Source organism: Leopardus geoffroyi, chromosome D2 (assembly GCF_018350155.1).
Source record: "Leopardus geoffroyi isolate Oge1 chromosome D2, O.geoffroyi_Oge1_pat1.0, whole genome shotgun sequence".
Classification (NCBI taxonomy): Eukaryota; Metazoa; Chordata; class Mammalia; order Carnivora; family Felidae; genus Leopardus; species Leopardus geoffroyi.
In genome coordinates, this window is record NC_059334.1 from 78,875,845 (window position 1) to 78,903,668 (window position 27,824).

General features: G+C 52.9%; 1 protein-coding gene across 1 annotated transcript in view; it reads left to right on the top strand.

Moving 5' to 3' along the window:
• Positions 1–1,249: 1,249 nt before the first annotated feature.
• HTRA1 (HtrA serine peptidase 1) overlaps positions 1,250–27,824 on the top strand; it is a 52,019-nt gene continuing 25,444 nt past the window's right edge. The window contains exon 1 of the mRNA XM_045439745.1: positions 1,250–1,981. Coding sequence (XP_045295701.1) covers positions 1,498–1,981 — 484 coding nt within the window. The 5' untranslated portion in view covers positions 1,250–1,497. The remainder of the gene's footprint in view (positions 1,982–27,824) is intronic.

Consider the following 27,824-nt stretch of genomic DNA (forward strand, 5'->3'; position numbering starts at 1 on the left):
ACTGAGTGAATTCTGGCTCAAGTTCTCCCTTTACACAAGGATGAAGATTGTGGCTTTAGGAAATCCTGTGCTAATGTCCTTCTAGAAGTCCAGGCTGCTGGACCTCCTGTTTCCCAACTCTTGGTCCCAGGTACCCCTCTGGATCCTGGATGCTATTGGCTCACATTTGGGAGGTGCTTTGGGCAGGGGCGGTTATAAATATTTGGATTTTGCTTTTTAAAACTATTTTTATTGGAAAAACATCCCGTGCACAAGGGAACCACCCAAATACAAAAAAAAAAAAAAAAAAAAAAAAAAAAGTGCAAAATCCCTAAGCCTCCTGTGCCCCTTCCCACACCTACTCCACCCCAAGGTCGGAGCTCCCAGCCCGCCTGTCCTTCCTTCGGCATCTCTGCCTGGGCGGGGCGTGTGCGAACCGGTCTCCTCCCGGGGCCTCAGGTGTAAGCTTTGTCCATCTGCTGAGTATCGGCCCGGAGGCCGACGCCCGAGGGCCTGGCGCCACCGGGACGCGCGGATCCACCTCCGGAGTCGCCCCTGCCCCTCCAGGTGATGCCTTGACTTGCATCTGTCCCAAAGGAAGCACCGAAGACTCTCAGGCGGAAGATCAAAGATGAACTCCTTTAGGTAATAACAACGTTTTGAGATAATCATGCACGTGGTGCAAAACTCAGGCGCTACAAAGCCCCTCTCTCACCCAGGACTCCCACACACCCCCCGCCCCGGTGCTACCAGCTTCTCGCGTCTACGCTCCGGAGCTATTCCGTGCATGTACAAGCACGCCTCCCACCCGTTAACAACTTTCCAAAGGAATCTGACGCGAGTGATTGTATTCTAATTACTTCGGCTCTTGGCTTTTTTCACGTAACCGTGGGTCTGGCCACGGACTTTCCGCCAGCCCCGCCTTCCTCGCAAGGCTGCACCGGGACCGCGGTCACGGTCGCGCGTGTGGGACGCGGGGGTCAATTCCAGGGAAGTGCCCGCCCCCCTCCTCTGGAGCGCATGACCGAGGGCCAGCGGGTCCCCGGCTCGGCAATCTGGGGAACTTCCTCGGGCCCGCGCGCGCGGGACCGCCGCAGGTTCCCCTTCGCAGAGTCTCCCCCTTAGTTTTAGGCTGGCGAGGGGCGTGCGAGAACCCGCGGACGGGAGGGGCGGGAGAGGCGCGCGGAGCCGGACACCGAGCCCCGCGAGAGGGCGGGCCCGCGTGCCGCCCCGCCCGCGCCCCGCGAGCCGCGCCGTGCCCGGGCGCGCCCGCCCTGCCCCCGCCGCGGGCGGTCCCCGCTGCAGCCGCCCGCCCGCCCCCCGTCCGCACCCCCCCTCCCCCCCCCCCCCCCGGCCGCCGTGCCCGTCCCCAAGGCGGCTCGTCACCGCCGCGAGGCCAATGGGCTGGGCCGCGCGGCCGCGCGCACTCGCACCCGCTCCCCCTAGTCCCTCCCGCGCTCTCCCCGGCGCCGCTCTCCGGCCCGCGCCCAGCCCGCCGCCGCCGCCGTCGGAGCCGCCATGCAGCCCCCGCGCGCCTCGTTCCTCCCGCCGCCGCTGCTGCTGCTGCTGCTGCTCGCGGCGCCCGCCCCGGCGCAGCCGTCCCGGGCCGGACGCTCGGCGCCTGCCGCCGCCGCCGGGTGCCCGGAGCGCTGCGAGCCCGCGCGCTGCTCCCCGCCGCCGGCACACTGCGAAGGCGGCCGCGTCCGCGACGCGTGCGGCTGCTGCGAGGTGTGCGGCGCGCCCGAGGGGGCGGCGTGCGGCCTGCAGGAGGGCCCGTGCGGCGAGGGGCTGCAGTGCGTGGTGCCCTTCGGGGTGCCCGCCTCGGCCACGGTGCGGCGGCGCTCGCAGGCCGGCCTCTGCGTGTGTGCCAGCAGCGAGCCGGTGTGCGGCAGCGACGCCAACACCTACGCCAACCTGTGCCAGCTGCGCGCCGCCAGCCGCCGCTCCGAGAGGCTGCACCAGCCGCCGGTCATCGTCCTGCAGCGCGGCGCCTGCGGCCAAGGTACCTGCGCTCCCGGGGCTCCCCGCTCTCGCCATCCCGGCCCCGGCGGGCCGGCCGGGCGAGCCGAGGGGCGGCGAAGCGTCGCGGGGTGTTGGGGCTCCCACCTGCTGCGAGAGGCGGGGCCCCGGACCCCCGGTGGGGGAACTTTCCGCGGGCCCCTTGGGGACCCAAGCTTTGCGCCCGGCCCGGGGCCGGCTCCGCGCCCGGCGGGTGCCCCGCGCGCTCTGGGCGGCAGCCCCGGGCCAGGGTGACGGGGCGTCCCGCCCGCTGGCCGGCTGCTGGGTGCCCCGCGAGGCACCACAGCGCCCCGGGGGAACACGGACAAACGAGACAGGAGTGTGCGCGTTGAGTTGAGAGGGACTGGGAAAGGTGCCTTGTGCCGGAGGCGTCGGGACAGCCAGGACTCATTGCTGTCGCTTTGCCTTCCTTCTACTTCTCTGCATTCCGCCCCCCACCCCCCTGGCGCCTTTAGAGTTAAGCGTGCGTTCGTCTTATTATGGATCCTGTCCCGGAAAACTTTCCCGTAACTTTGTATTTGAAAGGAACGGTGTTCCCGCCCGCTCCGCGGTTCCCCCAGATGATCTCGCTGGGTTGGCACCGCTTGAGCCCCGCAGACTTTGCAGCGGCGTGGCCGCCTGCCTGCTTCCCGTGTTTTGAGCCAATCCTACAAAAATGAAAGTGGCTTTTTTTTTTTTTTTTTTTTAAATAAGCGGAACGGAACTTTGGATCGCGGAATCTGAGGCGGGGAAGGGGTGGGGGGAGGCGGGTTAGGGATGAAGAAGTGAACCCCTCCTCCTTAACTTAAGCATCATTTCTGGCTCAGCGAGACCCGTCCTGGCTGGGGAGGTGCCGGTGACCCAGCGAAGGGTGGGGAAATTGTCTCTCTCGCGGGACCTTCCAGAGGGATGCTTCTCCAGGCGGAGAGACCATGTGGAAAAACAATACGGAGTTCAGCTGCGGCCAATCCAGCGGTGTAGGGACGGGCCGGCTGTGCTTGGCAGCGCACTTGGCCGCAGCCTCCTACCGCGGGCAGTGCATGGAGAGGGAGGGAGGCAGGGGAGCCCAGCGCCAGGAAGTGGTCTAGATTTTCTTTGGAGAAATATGGTCCAACACGACCAACTAGGGCCTGGCACAGGTTGGCTCCCACGCAGAGAAAGGTGCCAGAGCCGTGGAGGAGAAATTGGAGGTTGTGTATTCCAGCAACACAGGAGCAGGGAGCCCGGCCTGCCCTCAGGAAAGAGCCTAGCCAGGGGGGAGGCAGGAGACTTCCCTCGGAGAGAAGTGGTCCAACAGCGACTGAGGTATGGCTGTGACAGTGCACAGGTGTGAGATTCTCGTTTCACAGATAGGGGAACTGAGGCTCAGTTACTTGCCCACGGCCACTCAGCTGGAATTTGAACCCAGACAGCCTTCCTTGGTGCCAGCCTAGTGCTCAACCCCAAGACTGAGAAAGAGATGTCAGACAGGGTGACGGAAGTTTCCGGAAGGTCGGGAAGTGCATCCTGGGCGGCCTGCTCAGTCTGGGCAAAGCCTGAAACTTGCTTGGGAGCTGGTGAATAGATTGGTGTGGCTGGGGACATTAGGGGCGGGCAGCGAGAGTGACTCAGGCTGGTGGCACAGAGTCCCGGGCCTGAAGAGGCCGGCTGTGCTGTGTATTTGGATGTTCTTGGACCAGGGGCAGCTTAAAGAAATCCCGGCGTAGGACTCACCTAGCACCGGAGCGCAGAACTCGCCAGGGTGCGGAGTGAGGGCCACTGCAATAGTCTGGGTGTGGGGTGACAACATTGAAAAAAGCACCTGGCATGTTTTTGTCGAAAACAAGCCAGCTGTTCCTGTGTGTAGTCTCACTGCTCGGGGTCTTGAGTCATTGGCACCGTCTGAGCACCTGATTTATTGCCCGTGGAGTCACTTAGCGAGCTTCGCAGTTGGCAGAGGCATTAATAGTCGCCGTGTGGAGAGAAACAGGTCCTTGTCCGTGGGCCATCAGGCCCACAGGAGGCTCCCAGACAGCGGCCTTGAGAGGAGAGAGAGACAAGGAGGGGCGAGGCTATTCTCACCCTTTTCTCTGCAAGTATTTATTGAGCGCTGCGGTGTGTCAGACGCCGTGTGCTTCTCTGCCTGGCACACCGGAGGCACCCGGTAGATATGTGGGCAGGTGATGAATGAATAAGTGAATGCATCAGGAAATAAGAGGTGCCTGAGACACAGGGCCATCCAGACTTTCCCTAATGGAAGGCCTTGCTTTTCCCATCTGCTGCCCACCCGCGCTCCACTCCTGCCGTCTAGCACTCCACCCGTGACTTCCCAGAGGTGCCTCTGCGGACCGGAGCCTGGGAGCCAAGACTTCATTCAGTGGAAGCCCGGCCCGCGAGCAGGTCACTTGACGTCGTTGTTGAATGAGGTGAATTGGCAGCCAGTTCTGGCCGAGAGGGTTGGCGGGAATGCTCTCTCTTTTCGCTGGGGTGATCACGGGAGGCCTGGAGTTGGAGGGAGCCGTGCACGGATGTGGGGAAGGAGCTCCCGAGACAGGAGCGGGCTCCATGATCTCCGAGATCCTCTGGAGGGTTTGTCTGGAGCAGAGAGTGAGCGGGGAGCCAGGAGGAAATGCCCGCAGACCAGCGGGCCCTGAGTTGAGCGGCTCTTTAGAATCATGGTGGATGGTTGGATGGGGGAACGTGTCACCACTGAAAAGAAAGCACTTTTATCTGTAAGCTGTTTAACGAAGAGTTCAGACAGTGTCTCCTAAAAATGGTTCTGGAGGTGAAGGCAAATCATCTATTTCAGAAATCTCGGGCCACCGGGGTGGCTCAGTCGGTTAAGCGGCCGACTTCAGCTCAGGTCATGATCTCTGGTCGGTGGGTTCGAGCCCCTCGTGGGGCTCTGTGCTGACAGCTCAGAGCCTGGAACCTGCTTCCGATTCTGTGTCTCCCTCTCTCTCTCTGCCCCTCCCCCGTTCATGCTCTGTCTCTCTCTGTCTCAAAAATAAATAAACATTAAAAAAATATTAAAAAAAAAAAAAAAAAGAAATCTCAATGCTGCTGTCAGGGTTTGGATGGGAAAGTGTCCAAGTATGAGAACAAAGATCTCTCATCTTTCACCACTAGCAGCTTGGATTCATTTAAAGCAAAAATTCGCTGCTGTCAGGAAACTATAACGGAGAAAGGAATTGCAAGTAATATAACAGTATAATAATAAAGGCTAACATATATTTAGGGCTTATTCTGTGCCAGGCATGTGTCAACCCATTTGACCCTCCTAGAATCGTGTGAGGAGTGTGCTCTAATCTTCCCTGTGTCCCAACTGGGAGACAGAGTCACGGAGAAGTTCCTTGTCCAGGACTTGAACCCATGCATCTGGTCCAGGATGCATTCATAATCACCATGCTGTGCTGTTGACAGAGAAACTAAGATTATAAGCCAGCTCCAGCTAAGCCGCGGCTAATAGCTGGAATAAACAGTGCTCCAGATGGCCATGGCCTTGACATGAAATGTAGGACACCTCCCAGCTCTCATTCCACAGGCACGAGAGTTGAAGGACATGGTTGCCCCAGTTGCCGTCAGTGCAACGTTTGCTACAGAAAAGCAAAAGAACGGAAGGGGCTGGAAGAGAGATGTTTCCAAACCAGAACCCTCGGCCCCAGACTGCTGTTGGGGAGAGAAAGTCCCCTCTGGATTCCCAGACATTGCAAAAGACTAGCCAGCACTACAGATCTCTGCTAAAAATGGACGAGAAGCCAGGAAAGAGGCCTGAAAGAGACTTCTCAAAGCAGCAGGCTACTCCGTTTCTACCCCTAGTACCCACCCCAGGAGAGCCCCCCCCACCCCAAACGGCAGCCCAGACAAACCTGGAGCTCTCCTGTCCTCGTTCTGGTCCTGGTCCCAACATCGCCGTTCCCCCCCCCCCCCCCCCCGCCCCTCAAATCTCTCCTCCCCCACCCTGATGAGGTGGAGCCTGGCTGTGCATTCCTGGTAAAGAGCCACCAGCTTGGAAGAAGAACCGTCTTTTCCACGGTTTAGAAGGCTTTGCTCTCTCCGGTTGGTTATTTGCCTTTATTCTCTTGTCGGTTTTGCTAAAGAGTTAAAATATTAAAGTTTCACAAAGTTAGTAAGTTAACAGTGTCGAAAGCCAAGCGTTTGAGTTATTTCATTCCGTCCAGAAGAGCTGTAAATAGGTTGCATTAGAACTTAAAATAACCGCATTCAGTAAGCGATTCTGGTGGGGACCATGAGCTAACTGTGGTCAGGCATCCGACAGCCTCCGGACTGCGGGGCTGGATTCTGAGTCCATTTGGAGTTGTGTGATCCTGGACACTGTTTCGTGCCTTGGATTGAGAGATCAGACTTTCTGTGGGCCTGTATATCAAGTGAATAAATAGCTCTGGTCGGGCTTAGTTTGAAGAAGAGAAGAAGAAATCAAGCTTGGCAGCGGCTGAGGGTTCCTTGGAAGGCCAGCTGGTGTGGAGGGACTGGCGGGCTGGCCCCTGGCTCTGACCCTTCCTAGACTGTTACCTCACCAGGTGACCAGCCCCCGACATCTCAGAGCCTCAGCAATGAGGGGATTGGGCCAGATGATCTCTGAGGTCCCTTCTAGCTGGAATGGTCTGTGATTCTTGTAAGAAAACTAAAGACCCGTGGTCACGTGGCCCATCTTGGGCCTGGTTCCCTTGTACGTTAGCTTTTGCTGGCTGGGGAAAATCCCTGGTTGACCATCGTGGTGACATGCCCACCCCTGAGATGTGAGCTCCAGTGAACCTGGTGCCTCTCCCTGCTTTTCCCGGAGGCCCCACGGCTGGGCTGGAGTGGGATCCTTCTCGAGTCATTTCATCTTTCTTTCCCACCTTCCTTGCCATTAAAGAAGAAGGAAAAAGGGAAGGAAGGAAGGAAGGCAGGCAGGCTGGCAGGCAAGAAAGGAGGCAAGAAGGCAAAGAAAGAAAGGGAGATAGAATTAACATCAATAGAGGAACTGAGACGGGTACCAATTCCAAATGCTTTTCCAAAAGGCCCCTAGAAGTGATAGGGAAGTTGGTGTGACCCAGTGCTGCTGGGTGACATGTGTCTAGAGCCACCGATGGTCACCAGCTAGGATAACACAGCACCAGACGGAAATGAGCGGCAGCGAAGAGGCCAGGCCACTTGCTGCTCAGAGGGTACAGAATTTAGCGTTTGGAATTAGTGACGTGGATTCTATTTCTAAGTTTCTTCAGAGCATTTGTGGAACACCTACTGTGTACTCAGAAGGGGGTCGAAGGGAGTAAGGCTAGCAGCCCACGATCTCAAGGACTTTGTGCTGGATCACGCGATACCCGGCCTCAGGAGTCGGATCAGCACTTTCTAAACGTGGGACTTCCTGTGTGTGACGTAATCTCTGTAAGCCTCAGTTTCCTCATCAGTGGAATAATAATAAAAACAATAGTACCTGCGTACATATGTCCTTGGGTTGCTGGGGGGTAGATGCTCCTAATTATATGAAGTGCTTAGAAGTGTACCTGCTGCGTTACTAGGACCCAATCAGCATTAGCTGTAGTAATAGAAACAGTCATCATTTTTGAGTCCTCTAACAGGGAGTCAGCTCGGCGGGGCGAGTGCTGTAAGGATCATGTCTTCCTGGGGATGAGGTGGGCAGGTGGGTTACAGAAGGCTTCGCAGAGAAGGAAGGTGGTGGGGGACATGTGTCCTGGAAGCTGACTTGGAATTTGCCAGTAAATATGTTTGAAAGTTTCTCTGGGCAGAGGGACTCAGACGCCACTGTCCCTGTTACCCCGTGAACCCCCTGGTCCTTGCCCATGTATCATTTGACAAGTGTGTGACTTTTCTTTCTCTTTCTTTCTTTCTTTCTTTCTTTCTTTCTTTCTTTCTTCCCCTTCCTTCCTTCCTTCCTTCCTTCCTTCCTTCCTTCCTTCCTTCCCCTTCCTTCCTTCCTTCCTTCCTTCCTTCCTTCCTTCCTTCCTTCCTTCCTTCCCCTTCCTTCCTTCCTTCCTTCCTTCCTTCCTTCCTTCCTTCCTTCCTTCCTTCCTATTTAGTTTTGAGAGAGAGAGAGCATGAGAATGAGTGGGGGAGGGGCAGAGAAAAAGGGAGACACAGAATCCGAAGCAGGTTCCGGGCTCCCAGCTGTCAGCACAGAGCCCGATGCGGGGCTTGCACCCACCAGCAGGGAGATCATGATCTGAGCCAAAGTCGGACGCTTAACCGTCTGAGCCACTAGGCGCCCCTGTGTGACTTCTCTTGAGTGAAGAGCTGGGACACCTGAGCTTTTACAGATGTCCCCTTGTTAACCCTGCCTGGAGGGACTTTGTGACGCTCAGGAGATGGCAGTGTTTAGAAGCCCTGAGAGCTTCTTGAATAATCCTTGTTTTGGGAGCGTCTCACATGGAAAGATTTGCCACGTCAAAGTGTGGGAGCCTACCGGCTACCCTATTATTTGAGATTCCTGGGACAAATTGTCAAGTAAGCGCATTGCATGAACACGGGCCTCCCCAGCATCACGTGACCGTGGCCCACTCTCTCACCGGGGGCTGATCCTGCGCCCTTGGGCACATGCTGGTTTCGGAGGGCACGTTGTTGTGGCTGGAATTTTTGATAGTTTTCAGATTTGAATAAGCCCTAAGTGAGTCAGAGGCTTGTGCAATGCCTTCAGGCCTCAGGAAACATCTTTTTCATTCGTTGTGCAATCAGATCTTGAGAAGAAGACGGTAGGCCTGTGTGTGTGACGAGCTGTTTTCTTCTCAGGGTTTGGCGAGGTTTGCGGGACGGTTCCCTTTCACATCGTCTCGGGTGAGATTTCAGCAGCTCATCTAGCACTTGAGTCATCTCGCACCCTGTGACTGGGAGAAGCCCTGTCTTCGGTGCCACTATTCCAGGTGGCAGTCACCACTTGGTGGGGATGGATGGACACAGAGTTCTGCCAGTTGGGGTTGCCCAGGCAGGCGGCTGCCAGCCAGATATGGAAGAGAGAAGGCTCAGCGTCTAGCGGTCACATCTGGTTTTCTCCGGCGGAGTGAGCTAGCCGGGGGGGGGGGGGGGGGCAGGGACCCCAGGACGGCCGGGTGGTGGGTCACAGCCCTGGAGAAACAGTGACCCCCAAAGAGCTACTGCCGCTGGGTGCGCTCTGGGAGGGGACACTGTGCACCCCTGAGTTAGGGGCCTGCTGCCTCCTTGGCCACTAGGGCCACCCAGGAAGGGAATGGCATTGTCCTCGCTTCCCGGCTCAGGAAACAAGAGGAGGCTCCAAGCAGTAGGTTGTAACTGACCAAGGCTCCCTGGCAGGACGAAGCAGGGCTGGGATTCGACCCACCTCTGTCTTACTCCCAAACCATTTTGAGACTTCTTTTTTATTTATGTTTTTTTATTTATTTTTGAGAGAGAGAGAGAGTACAAGTGGGGTAGGTAGGGGCAGAGAGAGAGGGAGACAGAGGGTCCAAAGCAGGCCCTGCGCTGAGAGCAGAAAGTCCGATGTGGGGATTGAACTCACAAGCAGTGAGATCATGGCCTGAGCCGAAGTTGGACGCTTATCCGACTGAGCCACTCAGGCGCCTCAAGACTTCTTTGCCTCGACTGTTACTTAGAAGACTGTTACTGAATCTCCAAGTATTTGGGGGGGGAGGGCGGCTTCCAGCGATCTTTTCTGTTCTCGATTTCTAGTTCAGTTCCACTGTGGTCTGAGAACATACTTGGTATGATTTCTGTTCTTTTAAGTTTGGTAGGGTGTGTATTCTGGTCTGGAATGTGGCCTGTCTTGGCGAGTGTTCCATGTGAACAGCAGAATATTCTGCTGTGGTTGTCGGATGGAGTGTTTTATACATGCCAACTAGGTCTAGTGGACTGATAGTGCTGTTCAGGTCAACCCTGGCCTGACTGATTTTTGGCCTGCTTGGTCTGTCGGTTCGCGAGACAGGTGTGGCAAAGTCTCCTGAGTCTGCTCCAAAGCCCTGACCCGCTGTCTCCTTTGTGAGCTCCTGGTGTCAGGAGACCTGGGTTCTCGTACTTGCTTGGACCTTTTGGGGGAGTTCCGAACTCCCTTCAGCCTCAGTTTCCTCATCTGTAATATGGGGATAACGATGCTGCCTAGGAGACCTCAGAGGGACACTGTGAGAGTCAGAGGAGAGAGTGGCTGTGAAGCTGTGTGGTCATCTGGGAGTCCTGGAGCATTGCACCTGCAAGGAATTAGGACCCTGAATTGGCACTTCTGGACTCTTCCGGGGCTCCTGGTACAACCAGCACCAAGCGGTGGAGCCAGAAGGATGGAAAAAGTAATATGCTTCCTGTGTGTTTAAGACATGGGTCTCCTCTGGGCGTGTCCCCCCATCCCACTGAGACACGATAGCCCTTGGCCAGGGCGACTGAATTATTCGTAAGCACTGATGCTCTGTTTCAGGGAAGCCAAAGGCCAAGTCCACGACCATCAGCTCTTCAGGGAAGAACACTTTGGCTCAAACCACTAGGAATTGGGAATTATTATACCGAGCACACTGCCGTCTCCACTGTGCCTCCAGGGAGCCTGTGGCGTGCGTTCTGAGTTCCTCAGGCTGAGTTTCTGTCGGACATCTGCTGGCCAAGAAGTGGCCTGAGTTGAGGTTCTCCAGCTTGAAATTGCTGGAGAAATTCATCAAATGTATGAATCCGTATTCCAAGATATGACACTTTTGACATTTTTGGTTCTGAAAACCAGAGCCCAGTATGGGTTCAGCCCTCACCGGAGAAACCCAGGAGAAGTCTGATAACAGCACAGAAGGCACAGGAGGAAGGGCAAGGATTGGAGACCGTCGAGAAAGGACCCACGTGCCCTGATTCCTTCCTGTGTGTGTGTTTGGGGCGGGGGGGGAGTGGTTCTGCGGTGTTCTCAGACACAGCCATTTCCTTGGAATGCCCATCACTGGCCATCCAGACAGTCCTTCATCCTCTGAAAAATACTGTGGGCTTCCACAGCCCATCTCTGACCACGGCCGCACCTCAGTTTCATGTTTTCTGGGGTTTTGTGGACAGGAACAACTCCTTCCCTTCAGAGGGCTGGCCATAGTCCCCAAGTGCCTCGTAGAGAGGACCGAATCCCAGAGCGTGCAGCCTGAGTGTGGAAGGGCCTTGCAGGTCTTGTAGCCCAACCCTTCCCTTTACAGATGGGGAAACGGACACCTAAGGGGAACATGACTCACGAGCTGCCCAGCTCATCAGTGGGGAGCCAGTGTGGACTCCATCCTGAGGCCCTTCCCACGTCAACCACACCTTCCTGCTGGAAGCAAGTGGGTGTTTGGGAGAGGACAGGGTCCATCCATACGATTTTCCCATGAGGCTGAGAAGCAGTGGGTACTTTGGCTTAGTCTCCCAAAATGATGCTAAAGATAACTGCCCCCCCCCAAAAAAAATGATCTCCCCTCCAAAAGAATGATCTCTTTCAGTTGGAAGGTGATCCCAAAGCCATGCACGTAATGACTGATTTCTCCTCTCAAGAGTTCTAAGCACATATTATTAATGCCTCTGAACTATAATTATAGTGCTCTCGCTGAGGGGAAAGAAAAAAAAAACCAGTACAAATATCATGGTGGACACGCCAGATAAATCGGGGCTGAGATGCTTCCTTGTCTTTTAAGCTGCGGTTAGATTTTCTTTGAGATGACTATACCAAGTTTTCCCTCTCTTAGCATCAAGGCTCTTTTTACTTTTTATTTCTTTTACTGGACTCTGTAGACGTCTCAGGACACGAATTCATACATTTGATGACACATGTTACCGTATCAGTTTTTCAAAATTATAAATATAGTCTAATTACATCGCAAATAAAGAAAACTGGCAAAAAGAGCCACAGTTTGGCATCTCCATCATTTCTGTCCCAAGCATTACCAGCGTCTGGTTACCGAGTCCCCGCTTTGTGTCTGTTTGAGCTGTGGTTGCTGTGGCAGGGGATACTGAAATGAACATTTTCATGCTCTTGGTTACTTTTGTATCTAGGGTTATTCCCCAGGGCACATATTAAGAAGTGCCACGACTGGATGGAATAAGGCTTTTTTAATGCCCCTCTGTGTATATTGCCAAGTTGCCTTCCTAGAGGGCTGTACCCATGTTCATTGCCATCAGCTGTAGAATTAGCAGCGTCTTAAGTCACTGCAAGTTGAGACGGGCAACAAGAAATTCCCCTAAAAGAAAACCTTCAAGATAAATGGAACAGGATGATGCCAGATGAGTCATTCTGTTCACTGAATAGATCACCTGGTTGGTCTTTCAGTTATTTATTTATTTATTTATTTATTTATTTATTTATTTATTTATTTATTTATAATGTTTATTTATGAGAGTGACATAGAGCATGAGCAGGGGAGGGGCAGAGAGAGAAGGAGACACAGAATCCAAAGCGGGCTCCAGGCTCTGAGCTGTCAGCACAGAGCGCGATACGGGGCTCGAACTCACGAACCGTGAGATCATGACCTGAGCCAAAGTCGGACGCTTAACCGACTGAGCCACCCAGGCACCCTGGTCTTTAAGTTATTTTTATTTTCAGGTGGATGCTTTTAAGAGATAATCAATGTTTGGGGGAGAGTGAACACTTCAAAAATTTGGTTTTTACCCAGTAATAGAGTTGTGATCCCAGGCTGTCTGACCTGGAAGCGGTCCTGTGTTTGTTAGGTCATCTTATCTGACCCTACTGTTTTCAGTGAGGAGCCAGGACCAGCCAGGGCATGTGAAGGTCCGAGGTCACAACCCAGGCTGTGACCGAGGACTTGAGTCCCTGGACACCCAGCCCAGGCCTCTCTGCACTGAGCCTCCCAGATATTCAGTTCTGCCCAGGATGCAGGAGGAGGCCAGGATGTTTTTGTTTGTTTTGCAAAGGGAAGAATATGTTTATTCAAACGTTTTGTACACACAGAAATATGACGTGAGCCACATAGATAAAATCCACCTTTCTAGTCGCCCCATTAAAAGAGTTAAAAAGGTACAAATGACATTTTTTTCTTTTTTATTGTAGTTGTATTGAGGTGTAATTCGCATGCCGTGAAATTCACCCTTTTAAAGTGTATGGTTCACAGTTTCTGTATATTCTCAGAGGGGTGCAGTTATCACCGTGGTTGAATTCTATAACATTTTCATCACTCCCAAAAGAAACCCAGTACCCAGGGGCACCTGGGTGGCTCGGTCGGTTGAACGTCTGACTTTGGCTCAGGTTATGATCTCACGGTTCGTGGGTTCGAGCCCCCACATCGGGCTCACTGCTGTCAGTGTGGAATTGGCTTTGGATTCTCTGTCCCCCCCCCCGCCCCTTCCGTGACGTCTCTCTCTCTCTCTCTCTCTCTCAAAACTAAATAAACGTAAGAAAAAAAAAAAAAAGAAACCCAGTGCCCATCAGCACACACTCCATACTTTCCGTCTGCCCAGTCCTAGGCAACCACTAAATCTGCTTTCTGTCCCTCTGGATTTGCCTGTTCTAGACATCTCCTACTAACGGAATTGCACCCCATGTGGTTTTTGGTGACTGGTTTCTTTCACTTAGCATAATGTTTTCAAGGCTCATTCACATTGTAGCATGTGCCGGTGCCTTAGTCCATTCTATGGCCACATCAGACTCTCTTGGGTGGATATAGGAAGGCCAGACTTTGTATTCTATCGATTCTCCCTGACGGGGAATCCTAATCCCAGCCGGGAAAGTCACGTTGAAAGTCTGAACTGTTGAGGTGGCCCTGGCTTGTTCTATTGGAAGAAACCAGAGCACGTGACCCAGGAAGCCAGCATTGAAAACAGCAATATATGTATTTTTTAATTTATTTATTTAAATTCAAGTTATTTAACATACAGTGTAGTTAGTGATGGTTTCAGGAGTAGAACCCAGTGATTCATTACTTACATATGACACCCAGTGCTCATCCCAAGTGCCCTCCTTAATGCCCATCCCCCATTTAGCCCATCCCCCCACCCAACACCCCTCCAGCAGCCCTCAGTTTGTTCTCTGTATTTAAGAGTCTCTTATGGTTTGCCTGCCTCTGTTTTTTTTTTTAATTCTATTTTTTAAAATTTATATCCAAATTAGTTAGCATATAGTGCAACAATGATTTAGGAGTAGATTCCTTAATGCCCCTTACCCATTTAGCCCATCCCCCCCCCCAAAACCCCTCCAGCAACCCTCAGTTTGTTGGGTCTCTTAGGGTTTGTCTCCCCCTCTGTTTTTATAGTATTTTCCTTTCTTTCCCCTATGTTCATCTGTTTTGTCTCTTAAAGGAAACCGGGAATATTCTATATGGATGGGAATTATATGCTGACAGGAAGAGATCAGGAAATGCACTTCTCAGATTTATTAGATCATATAACTTTGTTGGGAGCTGGAAAGGATGTCGGAAATGGTCTAGCCCACCCCCTCATCATCTTACTGCTGAGGTAACTGAGGCCCAGAGAGGGGAAGTGGCCTGTCTCGGGTCTCAGGCCCCACTTTTCACTTCTTCCTTGAGCCAGAGATTCCCCCTGGCTTCTGTCTCGGTTTCCTAAGTTACCCTCCTTCTCCTCCTTGTATCGGGCTCATCACAGATGGGTAGGGGGTACTTCCTAGGAGGAACTGTCCCCTTCCTGGATGGAGGGCCTTGGTTCACAGTCACATCCCTCCCTGTGTGCCTTCCCGGTTTCCCCTGGCTCCCAGGTCCACCCTCCTCCACCAGGGGGCCGTGGGAGGGGAACCATGACCGCTGAGGGGTGCGTTCCGGGGGGGCCCCTTGAGCAACTCCGCGGTCGCCTCCCAGCCCCACTGCTTACGGAGGCAGAGCTGCCCTGGCCGCTCCAGACATAACAAGTAGGAGCAGTCGGAGCAGGAAGAAAACCCAAATGAGAAATCTGGGAAGGTCAAGACCGGAGCCAGATGCTTATCAAGAGGAACATTAATAGTGTTTTTGTGAACTGAGCGGTCAGCCGTTTCCCTGAAGGTAATAAAAGACACATCATGCTGGGCATTCAGGAGACTTCGAGGGGAAAAAAAATCGTGCGGTGGAATGGATCGGACACTTCTCCCCAGCACAGACAATAATAGGTCGGGAAAGACTGTCAGAGGCCGCAATACTGACCAGACCCGAGCATCCACCGCGGTGCGCAGGGAAGGGCTTTTTTTTTTTTTTTGGCTGATGAAACTGAAAAGTAATGATCAATGACAGGCGCCATGAAAACATAGACACGTTGTTCTGGAAAAGGCACCTCTTTACTAGTAAAGTTGAAGCTGCAACAGCGAGCCGCCCTTGTGACTGACGGCACATTTAGGGGTTCGCAGCCAACTGGCCAGGTGCCCCCCACCCCCAGAGCCCGTTGTCGGTCGGGAGAGGCGGGCTCGGGCTCAGGCTTGTCTGGGGCAGGGTCAGAGTGTGCGCGTCCCTTGCCTTACCCCTGCATCATCTGCCCGGCCTCTGCAGGCGGCTCCGTGCTCAGGGCCCCGTGGGGCTGGGGGGCACCTTCGCGGTCTGAGGGCTGGCGTCAGGCGAGCTTTTCCCACCCTCGGCCGTCTGGGAGACTGCGCCGGAAAGGGGGGCTGCCAGCATTTGGAAGCGCCAGTGTGGGCTGGAAATTGAGGCCAGGCTCCCAGGCTCCGCCTCCTCTTCCTCCTTTCTTCATTATGAGGAGAGAAATAGGTCACCCCGGACTCTCCTGAATTTCATTTCTTTATTTCTGTGCAGAAGACAGGGAGCATGGGAGTGCATCATGCAACCTTAAAAAAAAAATAGTAATAATAACAGTGGCTCCTTGTGAATTCAGTGTATTATTATTTTTTTATGACTTTTTAAAAATGTTCTTAAATTTATTTTTGAGGGAGAGAGGGAGAGTGTGCAGGATCGGCCAGGGTAGGGATAGAGAGGCAGAGAGGCGGGGGGACACAGGATCCGAAGCGGGCTCTGCACTGACAGCAGAGAGCCCGATGCGGGGCTCGAACCCACGAACCGTGAGATCGTGCCTTGAGCCGAAGTCAGAAGCCCAGCCAACCAGGCGCCCCGTGAATTCAGTTTATTTTAACAAGGAGGGGTCCAAGGGCCTTTGGCCTTGAGAGGTTTGACTCCAGAACTGTGTCTTCCGTTTCCTTCTTCCTTAGATTTGCAGACGGTGGCCCTGATGATGCACAGGATTTTCAAGTTTATTTTAGACCTCAGCCTCTGCTGCCGTGGCCACAGCCAAGTGATACCTGTCTCCCTCCTGGGCATTTTTCTCTGCAAGGTTCAGAGCAACCTCGTGCAGGGGCCCCTCTGCGTCAGGCCCCCAGCGTCCTGGAATTTGCAGTCACAGCACTGATTAGAATGGGGGTCTGGTTTCCCGGAATGTGCAAAGTCTCGCTTCTGTTTCTGCTGTCTCCACACCCCAGACCAGCGCTGGGCCAGCCTCTGGGTTGGAGCTGTTCCTGACAAGCTTACTTGGAATTTAATGGAGTGGGACAGACAGATCGCAGTCGCTCAAACTGAAAACGTGGAGAAAATGAGTTTTCCGGGGCATCTTTGCTGCCTCCACTGGGTTATGCTTCTTCTCCTCCCAGGCAAGCCGCTTGCAAACAGGAGGCCCCGTTCCCTTTGCACATCGTGACTCATTCCCCATTAGGAACCTGTTTAAATTGATTCTCTGCTGACCCTCAGGGAGAAAGTAGTGAAAGTTCACTGCAAGGCGAGGAAGCCTCCTTCTGTTTCTCCGCCCGCCCGCCGTCTGGCTCCTGTAATGCAGTCTGCTGCTTCTCTTTCTCCCCCCTCCCTTGGCTGGTCTGGCCTCTCCCACCCCTCTCGCAGTCATTCTTGAATTCATCATGCAACCTCACAAAGAGAGCTTTTCTTAGTGAAAAATCATCCCCCTTGCCCTCCCTGAATGTGGACCAGCACCTCTCCCAGCTGCGCGGTGTCAGGTTAGTTAACCGCCTGCTTCCTGGTCCCGTCTCCACGCCCCTACCCAAGTGGGAACAGGTGGCCCGCTTCTGCTTCAGGTGCCCGCACTCGGCAGAGTTGTGGAGCCCAGTTCCAATGCTGACATCAAAAGACCCTGATGTGTTGGGGCGCCTGGGTGGCTCAGTTGGTGAGACATCTGACTCTTGATCTCAGCTCAGGTCTTGATGTCAGGGTCATGAGTTCAAGCCCCGCGTTGGGTGAAGCCCACTTTAAAAAATAAAAAAGGTCTGATGTGGCAAGTGGGGTGGCGGGGGGACCCGTCATTGAGCAAAAGCACAGTGTCCCCGCCATCATAGCGTCGGGCCATGGCAGGCCCCTCATATGTGTTGGCCTTGGCTGCAGCCGTCTCCTTCTCTGCTTTGTTTTGTCTCTCTGAGATTGATGTCCTCACCCCATCAGAAGTGTGGGGACCTTGGGCGCAGGGCAGTGCAGCGCTGGGGAAGTAGGAAGAGCATCGGTGGGACAAGCTTTGGATCCTGACTGCGTGTGCTACCCACCCCCCACCTCCCCCTGTCCAGGCTCCACTTGGCCTCTCTGTGAAGGTGCCAGACTGTGAGCAGGACAGAGCAGGTGGGAGAGCAGGCCCCGGGCATGTGCAGGTGATGTGCCAGGAGTGGAATTTCCTCCTGTAGGTCGTCCCCTCTGGATTTGAGCCCGGATTTATTTACCCAGCAAGTAGCCTCTTGGTAGTTACTCTTCATCTAGCTGTGCTAGGGACGAAGAAATGTTCAGATGTGCCCCTCGGACCATCAAAAGGGGAAAAAGAGGCCAGCCTTCAGCATGCAGCCCCCTGGCAATACATTCTGCGGGTGTCCCTGGATCGTCAGCCTGAATTGTGGCTGCTACTTGGAGGAAGGGGGCTCCAGAGGCTGGAACTCATATGGGGTGGGGGGCTCCTGTTCGAGCACTGGGGCTGTGGGAGGGTGGCTGATGACAGCTGAGAGTGTGTCCCAGACCCCGCAAGCAACTGAGCCATTCCTAAAGACTATTGAAATGTTTCATGACACCCCACTGGGGGCCGATTGACGGTTTCTGAGCCCGTGGGAGCCTGGCTGGAAGTGCCTCTGCTGGTGGCCAGAGTACATGTCCCCAGGCTTTGGGGCTGGCCTTGAATCTAGAGCATGGTGGGTCCAAGCTGGTGTCTCAGGGGTGATTACTTCTCCTGGTCATCACCTGGCCCGGGGCCCGGGGTGTCCCTTCAGGTGAACACGGGAACAGGCTTTCCTCTGGCCTTCATCTCCGACCTCTGCATGGTGCGTTTTGTGCCCTTGCCTTTGAAAGGACTTCGTTTCTTTTGTCACTTGTGCCCGGGCCCGTGTGACAGAAGGAAGAGAAGGGCTGGACCGGAAGCTTGAGGGAGGCAGGGGCGAATGGAGGAGGGCCAGCTATCCCCGCCTGCCCTCCCGCGGTCCCTTGGCGGAGAAGGCTCTGGCCAACTCTGGCCCTGTTGGCTGAGTGTCTCACTTCACATTTCGTCTTTTCCCCTGCGTCCTGCCGATTGTTGGAGCTGGTCTGTGCTGGGATTTGTAGGCTTGAAAGGACCGGTACCTTTGGTGGCACTTGAAGTGGAAGCAGTCAGGTGACACATCACAAGGGATTTCTTCCCTGTCTCCTCGGGGGCTGGGAGGGACCCTGGAAGCCACCCAGTTGAGCCTCCTTATTTTATTATTTTTTTTAAAACTCTATTTAGTTTTTGAGAGAGAGAGAGAGAGAGCAGGGGAGGGGCAGAGAGAGAGAGGGAGAGAGAATCCCAAGCAGGCTCCGCACCGTCAGTACGCAGCCGGATGCTGGGCTCGAACTCACGAAGTGTGAGATCATGATCTGAGCCAAAACCAACAGACGGATGCTTCACCAACTGAGCCCCACCCAGTGACCCCGCGCCTCCGTATTTTAAAGTTGACGAACCTTCAGCCCCAGGGCCTTGCCTGTGGTTGCGTACTTGTCTCACCCACTTGTGAGGCGTACCCGGCACGTTGGACCACGGAACGGGAGTGCCCGCCTCCCGGCATATGGAGCGCCCGTCACCCCTGACGGCTGCCTGTGGGCTCCTGGGCTCTGCCAGACCCAGTATCTCCATCAGCTCCTGGGCAGCGGATGCTGCCTCTCAGTACTTCTGCACTTTGGGTTTTAAATCAAATGAAATGAAATGCAGACAGGCCCGGCGTCATGGGCATGCCTCTCGTGCAGTCCGTGCTCCGACGGACCCCACACCCGGGTTAACGCCCCGTGGCCACCGTCTTGGACTTCTCGATAATTCTGGAGCAAGGAGCCCCTACAGTTTCATTTTGCACAGGGCCCTGCGCGTCGCCTCTCCGGTCCTGAATGTAGGACAGGGCATTAAAATGCCCATGATTTGATCAATCTCCTCTTGCAACTGGTTTGAATTTTGGGAACATGCTGTTCCCTGTGAATAAAGGGGGATTCATTTCTTTTCCCTCGAATACACTGTGTTCTGTTTTCCAAATTAGCTCTCCTTCTCGATTCTCTTGAGAAACTGGAAGGCACGATTGTTCTTGTTGGAAGCCAAGGCTGGATTGTTAGTCCCGAGTTCTGGCCCTGAGCTCTCAGGCACGAAGTGGGAAGCCTTTTCCTCCAGTCATGGGGCCGCCGGGGGCTGGAGGCCGAGGGAAGGGGCCGGCGCCTGGAAGGGAGGCTACGGCAGCAGAGCACAGGGGGAAGCTTCCCGCCCGTGCCACCTGCCAGCTCTCAGGACGTGAGCAACATGCTTCGCTTCTCGGCCTTACGTCTCACATCCTTCATTTTTCCATCTTTCCGGAGACTGGGCATGGGATTCACCCTAGAGGCTTGCAGGAACATTTAGAGATAATGCTTGTTGAGTGCTTCGCATTCTGCTTGCGCGTAGTAGATGCTTAGTAAATGAGTACTGGTATTATTCTCATTGGTGTTATTATTTTATTGCCAATATTGCGGGTTGGGTGGGACTGGCCCAGCTGTATGGGAGGAGAATGAGGATTCCAGGCAGGAAGGAAAATAGGGTGAGTGCAGGGGTGGGTGGGGTGGAGCGTAGTGGGCCCGGAGGCTGGTGAGAAGTTTGCAGCAGCGGAGGGTGTATCTCAAGGGGTCCTGGGAGAGCGAGTTGGGGAATCAGGGCAGTGGGGAGCTGTGCTCGGGAGATGCAGACCAGCGTGGGGGTCCTGCAGGAAGTTCACACCCCCCAGGTGGTAACCGTCATTTCGGGGGCGACACTGAAAACGGGCCGGGCATGCCTGAATTAGAATGCAGAAACGGGATTCTGAGAAGTCTTAGGAGTGTGGGAGGAGGCGCTTGGGAGCCCTGAAATGCACCGGGGTGGTGCGCAGGCTGAGAGCTGGGAGATGATAATGGTCTTGAGGGCAGGCTTTGTGGGCACTGTCACGCTTTGGACTCCCCACCACCTGGACGAGGTGGTACTATCTTCAGGATGCAGAACGGGAGACTGAGGCTCGGACAGAGAGAAAGCCACTGCCGGAAGTTAACACGGCTGGAAGGGGCAGCATCAGGATTTGAGGCCAAGTCTGGCTCTGGAGTCATCCTGGCACTAATGGGAGCCTTGTGATCTTTCCCAGCGTCGCTGACGCTGCTAGGAATCTTCTGGGGCTGGAACTCAGCCCGGCATCCCATCTATTCCCTGTAGGTGCGACCCGGAGCTGCCAGGCCAGATTGGGAAACCGTGGAGCCGAGAACAGGGTCAGGGCATCTGGGATCCATGCTGGGATTCCTGGAGCCAGGTCTGCGGTGGCAGCTGCCCCCGGGGCGGCCCCGGGGCTCTCCTGGGGCTGCCAGGAGGGCTCCGTTGGTCCTCCTAAAGCAGATGCCTCCCCTGCTAGCCATGGTGTCTGGACGGTGACCGGGAGTCCTGGTGACTGAGGCAGCGCATCCTGTAGATGTAGCTCAAGGGTCCCCCACTCCTCGCCTTACACGGCGAGCCAGTCACGAGCTCCAGAAATCCAGGGAGCTGGGGAATGAGTGGGACTCAGGCCTGCTCCTCGGTTAGGAGCTGGTCCTCCCACCTCCCCGCTGGCAGGTCCAGGTTGTATGGGACCTGAGACATAGACAATTCAGGGAACCTCTTTGCGAAAAAGAATTCAAGGGGCGCCTTGGATGGCTCAGCTGGTTAAGCATCTGATTCTTAATTTCGGCTCAGGTCATGATCTCACAGTTTGTGGGATCGAGCCCCACGTCGGGCTTTGTGCCGACAGCGCGGAGTCTGCTTGGGATTCTCTCTCTCCCTCTGCCCCTCTTCAGCTTGTGCGTGCGTGCGTGTGCGTGCGTGTGCGTGTGTGCTCTAAAAGATTTAAAAAAATTGACAAAAGAAAGAAAAAGTTCAAAATTATAGAGTCTTGGATCACCTTTCATATGACAGTGAGTTTGTAATGTTTCCTATGGAGAGAATAGAATTCTTTATTGTTATTATTATTATTATTATTATTATTATTATTTTAAGTTTATTTATTTTGAGAGAGAGAAAGCACAAACAGGTGAGGGGCAGAGAGGAGGAGAGACAGAATCCCAAGCAGGCTCTGTGCCATCAGCATAGAGCCCGATGCAAGGCTTGAGCTCAGCTCATAACCTGAGCTGAGATCGAGTCTGAAGCTTACCTGGCTAAACCACCCAGGTGCCCTATTGTGATTATTATTAATTTAGTCTTTCCTCTGGCGTATTTCTCTGCTCCCATATACTTTCATACCCTGTACAACCTCTGGCCTGCACTAAGGAGCTGGCAGGAGGGAAGTATACGAGTTTGATCTTTTCCTCTTGCCCCACATCTAATCTTTACCAGACATTTTTGCCTTAAATAGGAACACACGCACACTTTGATGTTTTTAAAGCACGTGTCTAATTCGGTGCTAAATCTTCGGAGAGGAGCATAGATAAAAGTCTACCTGTTGGTTCATAGCCCCCACATTGTGATTTTTCATTTTCACTGCAACACATTTTTCTTCACTGTGATCACGTATGTCAAATTCTTAACCTAGTGCCTGGCACTTTTCAGCAAACACTTAATAATGGAAGTGTCTGTTACGCTAATTTTGATACTAATTAATGAAACTGAGCAGGCTGTGTGTATCTCTCTCTTCCCCCCTGTGTGGAAGTTTTTGAAAGTAGGTAAGTATTATCTGTAAAACCCCGGGGAAGATGGGGTTCAAGGAAGCAGCATTTACGGAGTTGTGTGTTTTCCTAGTAGTTTATACAGAGGAAAGAAAAATCATTTATTATCTTTGGATGAAATCCTGGCAGTTTTAAACTCATTAAATAATAGGAAATGTTGGCTGCTCTTAATGGGTCATTTGTTGTGTTAAACATTAGTAATGATAAATATTTATTAGGTAGATGGAAAGGCCTGTCCTGTAAAATGCTGTGACTCATTATTCTAATCCTAGTTATTCACATTTTTTCAGTTTAAAGTGAAATATTTACCTATTATGTATTTAATATTTTTGCTGCTATAATTGGTATTTAAAAAATTTTAATTTCCAACAGTTTTTAAAAATTTTTTAATGTTTTTATTTATTTTTGAGAGAGAGAGAGAGAGAGAACATGAGTGAGGGAGGGGCAGAGAGAGAGGGAGACACAGAACCCGAAGCAGGCTCCAGGCTCCAAGCTATCAGCACAGAGCCCTACATAGGGCTTGAATTCACGGGCCATGAGATCATGACCTGAGCTAAAGTCAGACACTCAGCTAACTGAGCCATCCAGGCGCCCCAATAGTTTATTGTTTTTTTAAAAGATGTTCATGGGGCACCTGGGTGGCTCAGTCGGTTGAGCGTCCGACTTCGGGTCAGGTCATGATCTCACAGTACGTGAGTTCGAGCCCCGCATCGGGCTCTGTGCTGACAGCTCAGAGCCTGGAGCCTGTTTCAGATTCTGTGTCTCCTTCTCTCTGCCCCTCCCCTGTTCGCGCTCTGTCTCTGTCTCAAGAATAAACAAACATTAGAAAAATTAAAAAAAAAAAAAACTTAAAAAAAAAAAAAGATGTTCATGACCTGAGCTGAAGTCAGACACTCAACTGACTGAGCCACCCAGGCGCCCCAATGGTTTATTGTTTTTTTAAAAAATGTTTTATTTCTTTTAGAGAGCGAGCGAGAGAGAGCAGAGGCAGGGGAGGGGCAGAGAGAGAGAGAGAGACAGAATCTGAAGCGGCTCTAGGCTCTGAGCTGTCAGCACGGAGCCTGATGCGGGGCTCGAACCCGTGAACCACGATATCATGCCCTGAACTAAAGTCAGACGCTTCACCGACTGAGCCACCCAGGTGTCCCCAATAGTTTATTGTTAATACATAGAAATACGATTGTGTGTATTGACCTGTGTTCTCTTGTGACATTGACAAACTCACTCACTCCAGCAGGTATACTTCAGATTCTGAAGCAATTTCCATATGGACTATCGTGCCGTCTTCAAATAGTGGCAGGTTTATGCTCTCCTTCCTAATCTCTATGCCTTTAATTTCTTTTTCTAGCTTAACTGTTCCAATTAGGACATCAATACAATACTGAATGGAAGAGTGAATGGCCTTGTCTTGCTCCCAGTTTTAGAGAGAAAGCATTCAGTCTTTCACCATTGAGAATGATGTTGGTTTCAGGTTTTTTTATTAATCCCTTTTATCAGGTCAAGGAAGTTCTCTTTCTAGTTTGCTGAGTGTTTTTGTCACGAGTGGGCGTTCAGTTTTGTCCCATCTTTTTGCAACTATTGGGATAATCGCTTGAGTTTTCTTAGTATCACATTGATTAGTTTTCTGATGTTAAGTCTTAGCGATCCTTTCTGGAAGCCCCACCTGGTCACGATATATCATCCTTTTTGCTACCCTTTGTGCGGGTTAGCCTTGTACGCTGGGGAGCACAGGTCAACATCCAGGCCAGAAACATTGGCCTGCCACACAACTTGCCCTTGATCTCTGCCTCTGCAGCGGCGGCCGTGATGGCCCTGGAAGGAGGAATTTCCAGGACCTGAACAAATTTGCTGAGGTGGGGAGCCTGGTTCTGTGGACACCCTCACGTCTCCCCTTAACTTCTGTGCTGTACCGCCGAGGCGTGTGGTGTTCACACCTGTCCAGAGCTGTCTCCTGAGCACCTTTACCGTAAAAAGAGCAGCACTGTTTATTTTTATTATTATTTATTTATTTATTTATTTATTTATTTATTAAAAAAAATTTTTTTTTAACGTTTATTTATTTTTGAGACAGAGAGAGACAGAGCATGAACAGGGGAGGGGCAGAGAGAGAGGGAGACACAGAATCAGAAACAGGCTCCAGGCTCTGGGCTGTCAGCCCAGAGCCCGACGCGGGGCTCGAACTCACGGACTGCGAGATCGTGACCTGGCTGAAGTCGGACGCTTAACCGACTGAGCCACCCAGGCGCCCCATTTTTATTTTTAAACTCTACGCTGCGACTTGGCCAAACACTTCATATACAGTAGCTCATACACTCGGCCTCAGAACCGCACTGAGGCAGGTTTATTGTCACCCCATTTTCTGGACAAGGGGGATGAGACTTGGAGGAGTGAGGTGACATACTGAACGTCACACAGCAGGTAACTGCTGTGCCGAGCGCCACCCTTACTCTGCTGAGACCACAGCCTGGGCTCTTGGCCATTTTCCCCAGGCTTAGTGGCCTGGGTGCCCCGGCCCTTCATCCGTCTAAAATCACCTATATTGTGGCAGAGCCAGCCGGGGTCCGCCTCGGGGAATTCTCCACCTCGGGTGACCCCTCTGGAAGGAAGACAGTTGGCTGACAGTTGGCTGGCAGTTGAGATGTGAGCAGGTGAGCCAGCCAGGGTTTGTAATGACCAGGGGGCCGTGCCAGCCTCCTCTAGTTTGATGCACAGCCTTTGACATGGAGCGGGACTCTGACCCTGAGCCATGCTGGTCTTAGAGACATTTCTATTCCTCGTTCTGAAATAGCATTTCGAGAAGCCAAACACTTCTTCTCTGGTTTCACATTTTGCCCATCTTTGAACAATCAGTTGATGTTCCTTATGATCATTGTTTCTGCTCTATTTCATTTTCCCGCTGATGCGGGTCCCCTTGGTGATGGCGGGGGGCGGGAGGGGGGGGCACTGGTGGTTTTCTCATCAAAGCTTCACAATTAAGGCTTGTCAGTTGGGCTCTTCATTATGGTCCGTCCTCCCGCTTTTTCTCCTTTCTGCGTACTCATGTGCAGAGTTTGGAGAGTCCTGTGCCCGGCCTGAAATTCCACAAGTTCTTTATCTTGCCATAGCACGTTGGGGTGAGAGGGAGAGACGGGGATTAGATCACAGAATGTTGGAACTGGGCTGGATGGACTTTGCAGCTCATTCTAGAGGCAGTCGGCCCCATTTCACAGATGGGGAAATGAAGGCCACCCAGAAGACGGGATGGGCCCTGGGCCTTCTAAGCGCCCAGGCCCGTGTTCCTCGCTGATCTCCCATGTTGTTTTCCTGGAATGCACCGTGCCTGGAGCCACTTTCTCTAGTGTATGTGACAAAGCAGCTGGTTCTCACAGGACCTGGAAAAACCCATGTTCATTTTTACCCCTGATGCAGCCAAATTCTCCCATGCCTACTCTGGGAAGTCAGAAAGAGGAAGTGAATTAAGGATCCTTGCTGGTAAGACTCTTGTGATTGAGAGGGTCCCTGAAACGCCATGCTGACCTGGAGGTTGCTGGCCTTTTGGCGTTAAACCTCCTTTTGGCCTTTCCCAGGAAGCTGGCCGGAGGAGGCCCAGATGCGTTTGTTTACAGCTGTCTCTGGGTGATGGTCGCCAGGTTCTGTGGTCAGAAGGAATGTTTCTGTCCCCTTATTTATATCTCCCTTGAGAGCCCTTGGGGAGACAGACCAATCAATTAACCGCCACTACCTGGAAACCTGGGAGATGGCAGATATGTCTGGGGCCGGTATTAAGAAGAAAAGTTGTAGGGGTGCCAGGGTGGCTCAGTCAGTTGAGCGTCGGACGTCGGCTCGGGTCATGATCTCGAGGTTCTTGAGTTTGAGCCCCGCATCGGGCTGTCTGCTGTCGCGGTGAAGCCTGCTTCGGATCCTCTGTCTCCCCCTCTCCCTGCCTGCCCCCTGCTTGCGCATGCTCTCTCTCTCTCAAAGCTAAACACTTTTTTAAAAAAGAAAAAGTTATAGATTTGCCCAGATTTCCCCATTATTTATACTCTGTATTAAGAACATGTAGTATCGGGGCACCTGGGTGGCTCAGTCGGTTAAGCGTCCGACTTCGGCTCAGGTCGTGATCTCGCGGTCCGTGAGTTCGAGTCCCACGTCAGTCTCTGTGTTGACGGCTCAGAACCTGGAGCCTGCTTCTGATTCTGTGTCTCCCTCTCTCTGACCCTCCCCCCATTCATGCTCTGTCTCTCTCTGTCTCAAAAATAAATAAACGTTAAAAAAAATTAAAAAAAAAAAAAGAACATGTAGTGTCTGTGGAGAAGTCATTTAAGGTCTGTGAGCCTCAGTTTCCCTAAATATAATATGGGAACAATACCTGATTTTCCTCGCCCTTAGGGAGGCAGGGGGAATAAAAGTAGGGTACTGCATGAAGGGGCTTTAAAAGCAAAAATGATAAAATGATGCTACCACGAACTTGTTGAATTAGTTTTCCTTATCTGGTGGGTGCAGACCTTCTGACCTTAGAAAATCAGGCTGTGCAAAAAGAGAGTGGATTCCAGTCCTGGAGTAAAGCAGCTCAGAGCCCAGCAGCCCGGCCACCGAGGGGCCCTTTGCTCATCGATGGTCTCTCACTTCTCAGAAGGGAAGCGCGGGAGAGGCAGGCTGGTCCCCTCGATGTCCCGGGGCCCAGCGGTATCGAGTTGCATTGCTGAGGTCTCTGGTGGGGACACGCAGCCGTGGGTTCAGCACAGTCTAGACAGGGAGCCACTGGGGAAACCTGTGGAGACGAAACTCTGAGAGCCACAGGCACTGGCAAGGCTCACAGCTTTCACTGCCGGCCCAGAGCCTGGGAAGCGGCTGCAGCCCTTGCTCACGGGGAGGGAGGCGTGTGGGTGTGTGAGTCTCTGTGTGTGTATAAGTATGTGTATGTGTGTGCACATATATATGTGTATGTGAGTGCATGTGTAAATGCGGGTGAGTGTGGGTGTGTGGTTCTGTGTGTGTGAGTGTCTGTATGTTAAGAGTGTGCATATACGTGAGTGTCTGTGTGTGGGAGTGTGTATATGTGTGCATGTATGTGCACGTATATGCGAGTGGGTGTGAGAGTATACGGGCATACGTGGGTTTGTATGAGAGACGGAGTCTGTGCATGACTGTCTGAGTGTGCATGTGTACGTGCGGGCTCATGGGTATGAGTGTGTACGTGTGGGTGTGTTTGTGTGCACCTCTGTGCATGTGTGTTGGGAGTGGGGCACACAGGCCCTATCTTGGGTTAGTGACGGATGGTTTTGCAGGCCAGTGGTTTCTTTTAAAAAAAATTTTTTTTAACATTTATTTATTTTTGGGACAGAGAGAGACAGAGCATGAACGGGGGAGGGTCAGAGAGAAAGGGAGACACAGAATCCGAAACAGGCTCCAGGCTCGGAGCTGTCAGCACAGAGCCTGACGCGGGGCTCGAACTCACGGACCGCAAGATCATGACCTGAGCCGAAGTCGTTCGCTCAACCGACTGAGCCACCCAGTCGCCCCCACTGGTTTCTTTTTAAGCTGCAGAGTGGTTTGTGAATCCCGCTGAGTGAGCTGTGACAGGGAGTGACAGGTGAGGGGGACAGATCCGTGCTTCTTAGACCATCTGTGGCAAAGGAACAGATTTCGTTTCCTTTTATTCCCTATCCATTATGGATCAATTAAAATGAATTCCTACCAAAATGTCGTAAAAAGGACACAAAATATAAGCCTGAGTTTCAAATGTTTGGATGCGCCAGACGGAAGGTTACCGCTGTAAGGGCTCCTGCAGGTTGCCTGTCAGTGTCTGCAAGGGACCGAGGGGCCATGACGCTGGCAGAGCCACTGGTCCCTGGAGCCTGCTTTGTGTCGCATTGGGCTAGGCGACTG